This window comes from Idiotropiscis lumnitzeri, chromosome 11 (genome assembly GCF_059441095.1).
Source record: "Idiotropiscis lumnitzeri isolate Australia: NSW breed Sydney's pygmy pipehorse chromosome 11, RoL_Ilum_1.0, whole genome shotgun sequence".
NCBI classification, from domain to species: Eukaryota; Metazoa; Chordata; class Actinopteri; order Syngnathiformes; family Syngnathidae; genus Idiotropiscis; species Idiotropiscis lumnitzeri.
The window spans coordinates 17,312,449-17,318,686 of NC_142401.1; the positions used below are offsets into that span (position 1 = coordinate 17,312,449).

Consider the following 6,238-nt stretch of genomic DNA (forward strand, 5'->3'; position numbering starts at 1 on the left):
TCGCCTATCAGTTGACATCCATCAGACAAATGTCAAACATGGGACTCAGGAGGGACAGCCAAGGTCTGCTACACTGATGCTGATGATCAACCCAGAGCATGGACGGACAGATGAATAGATGGACAAATGATTGGGACTGCCTGCCTTGGCAGTGTTGTGCTAATGGCAGCTATCCTTAGCTGGACACCATCCCGAAATCAAAACCGTATTCACTCCCAATGCCATATCTTTCAAAACAAGCCAGGCATTCTTGCTAATTAAATGTCAACTGAAACCTGTGGTATTATCTCTTTTTAAATATATTGCCCCAAGGTATGCTGGGAAACGTCTAGTAGGACTGTAGGAGTGTGTGTCTATGGCACTCACTATTGAAGGTTAGCTTCATTATATATGCATTATATATTATATATGCATTATGTATATATATATATATATATATATATATATATATATATATATATATATATATATATTAGTACAGCTTATATGTTTTTCTTTGACTCTGCAGGGAGCTTGAAGCTTAAAGTCATGCTTCTAGGGATGAACTGGATGTCATGCAAGACTAGAAGAGATTCTTTTACATCCATTCTTCTTAAAAGTAGCTACGATAACAACGGCGTCCTATACGGTTATGTTACCTCTGCGACCGCAACGTGTTTTTTTACGGCAACCTGGCGAAGGCTTTTAGGTGGAAGGTCAGGGTTTGGGGGTGGGTGGATGTGTTTTCTTCAGGGTTAAAAAAAGCTGGGCATACACTGTGACAATGAGAATTTTAAAGGAAAAAATATAAGAAAACATGTTTAAGTCAAATATAATTTGAATTGATTGGCTTTCCAACCCTTTAGGGCACTGTACTTTCGGTAATTGCAGTTAACCATATTGTGTGCAAACATCATATCTAGCTAGTGCGATGACAGACAAGAAATCTTAAATGGCGTACGACACTGTCAAGTCACTACGCGCACTTCTTCTAAGACTGCTACATACTTATACGTATTACGGGTGGAAGAATAAATGTATATATGATTCATTAAGGGAAAGGAACTGTAACTGCTTTGCTATTGAGCTACACATCTGCTTTGTAAAAAAACACAGTCCAGTTCGGCCTCTGGATTGCGGACGTCATGGCCAACAATGTGTTTTTCGCAGGACTTGCAAAATCAGTTGAAACAGCTTCACTTTGGTCATTTTCAAGAATAACACTTACACTTTCCTAAAATTTGGTTTATTTGAAGATATTATATTGAAATGCTGTCAAGCGATTAAAATTTTTAACTAATTAATCGCAAAATATTTCATTAATTAACCGCGATTAATCAAATTTTTCTACTACAAATTTTATGATGCTTGTAACAGATACTTACTTGAGTAATATCTTGAATGAAATGTAAAATCACCAAATATGAAGTAAATTTTAATTCAAAGACTGTTCCATTAGCTTTGATCCTTGAATACGATCCAAACGGAATCATTTTTTAAAGGCATTTTTCCTTTGTAAATTTTCTCAAAACTTATACGTTTAGTTCTGCGCACAAGCTATCAACAAAAACGACACAGTTATTAATGTACCTGTGTTGCTAATTCTTTCTGGTTTTGGCCATCTCAAATGGATGATTGTAGATTCCGATGTGAGTTACCAATAGCTCCATGCCTAACAATGCCGTGATTCAATATTTGGACATTTTGAAATCCTGTGAGAAACGCACTTCATTTGCAGTGTATGCCCAGCTTGAGTTCTTCTATGTTTGGCCTGTAGGGGGCAACTGAGCCACCAGACAAATAACATGCATCTACAGTGGCTCCTCAGTTTAGGACAAAGTTCCGTTCCTACAGTGGCGACTTAACCTGACTTTGTACATATTTTGTAACATGTCTATCACTAATCCTATGTTACTCTAGTATGAAAGTTTCTTTCTCAATCTGATCTCAAATTTGTCTCACAGGTGGCCCACGATAACAACAGCAATTCTTTATCCTCTTGCAGGACGCATCTGAAGGGATCATCACACATTATTATTGAATTTAATAATCAGTATTTATGCTGTGCGTGATGGGGTTTTTTTTGCATTAGATCAGATGTTAGCAGATAAAAATAAATTCTCAACTGCTCCAAATGATCTAAGTCTGTTGTGTGGCGTTATCATTGTTTTGTATTGTATTGATGCACCAGATGTACAACCTGCCACGGAATTAGAGTCAATAGCTGTATAAGTGAATCCATTCAATTAGAAATTGTAAGGATCACTGGAAATTAGTGTACCTTTTTGTGACCATGTTTTCTCTCAATAATTCATTACGTGCTGTTCTTATACTTGAAAGGTCATATGACGGGACCATCATAAACTGAGGACCCCCTGAACGGAATAACAGTGCCTGCTTACAGACTATGTGAATATGTGCTGCACATAAAAAACAACAAACAACAAAACCCAAGAAGAAACATTCAAGTTGTCCTCAAAGCTCTGTGGTATAAGACCGGTTTAGGTGAATGGCGGGGAACGCGTCTTGACGAGAGTTCGCATCATAGTAACACGTTGCGTAAGAGCAAAGCAGCGAGGCGTCAAGGCCATTTTCAGTCACTCATCAGATACTGACTACTAAGGTGTCCCACCACAAGCGTTTGTGGTGCCGATGTCTGTCATTCATCCTTGCAAAAACGAGCTGTGAGAAACAAACCTGGGAATGGAACAACTTCATGATCACCTTTTTTCTTTTTTTTTTTTAAATGGTGTCCCCGAAGTGTTTTGTGACTAATGCAGAGCAGTGCACCCTGGGAAGTGAGAGATCAAGCGACTTCAGTGTGTTGTCTTAACTTTTAAAAAGCTTTTTCTTTTTTCTCCTTGCTTCTTTTTGGTTGGCATTTGAGTGACATATCACTCAGAAAACTCCATGCAAATGCAAAAAAATTCTGGCTCTGGTTGAGAGTGATAAGGGCGGGAGTGAAGCGTGGCGTGAAAAGCATCTCATTCATGAATTCTATTGCCTTTGCATGATTTTTTTTCCCTGTGATCTCTACAATAGACTACACGTCTGTGAGCATCTTGGTGATGTTGACGTAGTTTGTGTTAGCCAGCGTGCAGTTGGCCGTCTTGAGGTTCTCCCGGTGGAAGTCCTCGTTGCTGTTGTTGACCGCCTCCTGGATCTCCATGTAGTCCGACTTGCTGATGGTGGAGCCGCTGCGACTCTTCTTCAGCTCCTCGCCCGACTCGCTCTTGGGCGCGTTGACCTGGAGGTACTGAGCCTGCTCCTCCCCTTCCGTCTCTCGGTGGTAGAAGTAGTTGAAGTTGGACACGATGACGGGCACCGGCAAGGCGATGGTAAGTACGCCGGCAATGGCACACAACGAGCCCACGATCTTGCCCCCGATGGTGGTGGGTACCATGTCGCCGTAGCCCACCGTGGTCATGGAGACCACGGCCCACCAGAAGGCATCCGGGATGCTCTCAAACTGGGACTGCCTCTCGTCGGCCTCTGCGAAGTACACCGCGCTCGAGAATAGGATGACGCCGATGAAAAGGAAGAAGATGAGCAGTCCCAGCTCTCTCATGCTGGCCTTGAGGGTCTGGCCCAGGATTTGAAGCCCCTTGGAGTGGCGTGAGAGCTTGAAAATTCGGAACACTCGGACCAGGCGGATCACCCTGAGGATCGCTAAAGACATGGCCTGCTGTCCGGCTTGGCCGTCATCTGGACTGTCTGCCAACTCTGTGCCAAGTGTAATGAAATACGGGATAATGGCCACGATGTCAATGATGTTCATGAGGTTGCCAAAGAAACCCGCTTTGCTGGGGCAGGCAAAGAAGCGCACTAGAAACTCAAAGGAGAACCAGATGATGCACAGCGTCTCTAGGATGAAGAAGGGGTCAGTGAAGTAGGTGGACGTGTACCTGATGACCGTGGTGTTGGTCTCGGGGGAAAAGATCTCGGCGTGGGACTTGTGCATGTCGTCCTCGTCGTTGCGGAAGATGGGGAGGGTCTCCAGGCAGAAGCTGACGATGGAGATGAGGATGACCATGACGGAGATGATGGCGATAATCCGAGCTGGACCTGAGCTCTCCGGATACTCAAACAACAGCCACACTTGTCTCTGAAACTCGTTGTCAGGGAGAGGGCGCTCCTCCTCCTTGATGAAACCCTCATCCTCGCGGAAAATCTCTATGGCTTCATCGCCCAACTCGTAGAAGCGGATCTCCTCAGAGAAGATGTCCAGTGTGACATTCACTGGCCTCCTTAGCCGCCCGCCCGACTGGTAGTAGTACAAAATGGCATCAAAGCTGGGCCTGTTCCTGTCAAAAAAGTACTCATTGCGCAGCGGATCGAAGTAGCGCATCCTCTTTTTGGGATCCCCTAGCAGCGTCTCGGGGAACTGTGACAGGGTCTTGAGCTGGGTCTCGAAGCGCAGCCCGGAGATGTTGATCACCACCCGCTCGCAGCATTCGTGGTCCGCCTCCGGGTCATAGTCCAGCGGGTGTCCCGGGTGCGCCGCCGCCTCGTCGGACGGGTCACCCGTGGCGACCGTCATTGTGGCGGGAAAAGGCGGCTGGGCGAGGACTGCACCTTTCAGGGGGAGGGCTGGTGGTGCGTTAGGGTGCGGAGAATCGTCCAGGCGTCTCTCAGGGCAGGACTGCATGTAGGACAGTCACACAAGTAGGTCAGGTAAACTTGAGACAAGTAACACTCGATACTTCCTCAACTTGCACCTTGATAAAAGAATCACCTCAAACTTGCTCGAGCGCAATTAATACGCCACCGGGCTGTGTGCCTTGCATGTCAATTGCTTCAATGCAGGCAGAGTCAGTGCAGCAGCTCGTAAATTAGAACGCCCAATCTGCTGCATTGGGCAATTGCAAACGAAAGCCACCAGCTCATGCTTTTTTCCTCTCCCCCTTCTTCTCACGGTGAAGCCATGCATGAACACGGCAATGCAGCCGGCACCAGGAGCCACGCATGCAGCATCCTGCTGACAACATCACCGCAGTCAAAAACACACACACACACGCACACACACACATACGCACACATGCACAAAAAAGGTACTGTCTGCTTCTAATTTGTGTTTGTGCTGCACAAACAGCAAATAAATGACTTTTTTTTAGTGTAGGATTTAGAACATGCGGCACAGCTGTGTTTGAAATATTCAAAAAACACACGTGAATAATTGAAGAGCAGAAGGAAACAGCAGCCAAGGGAAGAAAAATGTATTCTCTTCATTGCATGGGTGATGAGTGGGAGGACTGTCACCGTTATTTTTCAAGAGAGGCTTGCATCAACTAAAAAATAGATGGATAAAATGTAAATATTCATGCATGGTGTACATACCTGCAGACATCTTGGTGGACTCTGCTGCTGTGCTGCTGTTTGGAGACAACTAGCTCTCCTGTCTTGGAATAAAACAAAAAAAAGCACTTTTAATCTCTAAAATTATGACCGATAATTGTCATTCTCGTGCATCTCCAGCTGCGGGAGTGCTGGGGATCACCGCATGTTGACTGCTTCAGCTTCTGTTGCTGCATCCTCGCCGTGTGCACCGGCCGAGGGCGACGGTGTGCGGGCGGGTGTGTCCTCGCGTCCCCCTCCTCCTCCTCCCCCTCCCCTTCTTCTTCCTCCACGACTCCGCTGATGATGGCTGAGGGTGAAGATGGGGGATGATTGATGATGGGATAAAAAATTCTAAGTATTGGACGAAGGGAAGCAGATATCACAGAGGAGCAAGAAAAAAAAAAGAGTAATGCGATCAGGACAAATGATGTGCAAAGTTCAACAATCACGACCAGGAGGAGCAGGAGGGGCTGTCTTTTTTCCTAATTTCAGTCGGTTTGAGGTTTGGTGGAGTGTGAGGGTCTAAGGTTGACTTGATTCAATACAACTAGATCCTCCCAGTGTCATTCATGTGAACTAGAAAGTTTGTTTAGTGTGCTAAAGAGGAAGCGTGAAACAGAAAGGTGAAGTCACTAAAGCATACTCGAGGAAACCACTCCATACCTTCTCTGCGGCAGCCAATTTAAAGCGATAGTCGTGAGGCTTCCTTAATAATATGGTTATTAGAAATGAAAAGAATCACAACATATTGAATTGATTGTTTTTTTTCTGCATTGGGTCCAAAATGAACTATTTAAAATGCTACAAATGAAGATGAAAAAAGGAACTAAGTTGGCATTAAATAAAACACAGAACACAAATGTAAAGGTATAAAAATATGTATGCCAATTCAATATGACAAGTAACATTAGAAATTATTTCT

The 6,238-nt window shown here is 44.5% G+C and overlaps 1 protein-coding gene across 2 annotated transcripts; it reads right to left on the reverse strand.

Moving 5' to 3' along the window:
- Nucleotides 1-424: 424 nt before the first annotated feature.
- Nucleotides 425-5,533, reverse strand: LOC148327729 (potassium voltage-gated channel subfamily A member 2). Of its 2 annotated transcripts, XM_088308972.1 has the most exons (3): nucleotides 5,317-5,533; nucleotides 4,715-4,957; nucleotides 425-4,621 (listed from the first exon to the last, which is right to left on the reverse strand). In XM_088308972.1, the coding sequence occupies exon 3, from the start codon at nucleotides 4,517-4,519 to the stop codon at nucleotides 3,023-3,025; it is 1,497 nt and encodes a 498-aa protein (XP_088165098.1). In that variant the 5' UTR covers nucleotides 4,520-4,621; nucleotides 4,715-4,957; nucleotides 5,317-5,533; the 3' UTR covers nucleotides 425-3,022. The 2 variants fall into 2 exon arrangements, with proteins under 2 accessions (XP_088165098.1, XP_088165097.1); XM_088308971.1 differs by lacking the exon at nucleotides 4,715-4,957.
- Between the last annotated feature and the right edge of the window lie 705 nt (nucleotides 5,534-6,238).

Coding starts and splice junctions, on each gene's coding strand:
- LOC148327729 (XM_088308971.1), bottom strand. CDS start 4,519: ATGACGGTCGCCACGGGTGACCCGTCCGACGAGGCGGCGGCGCACCCG.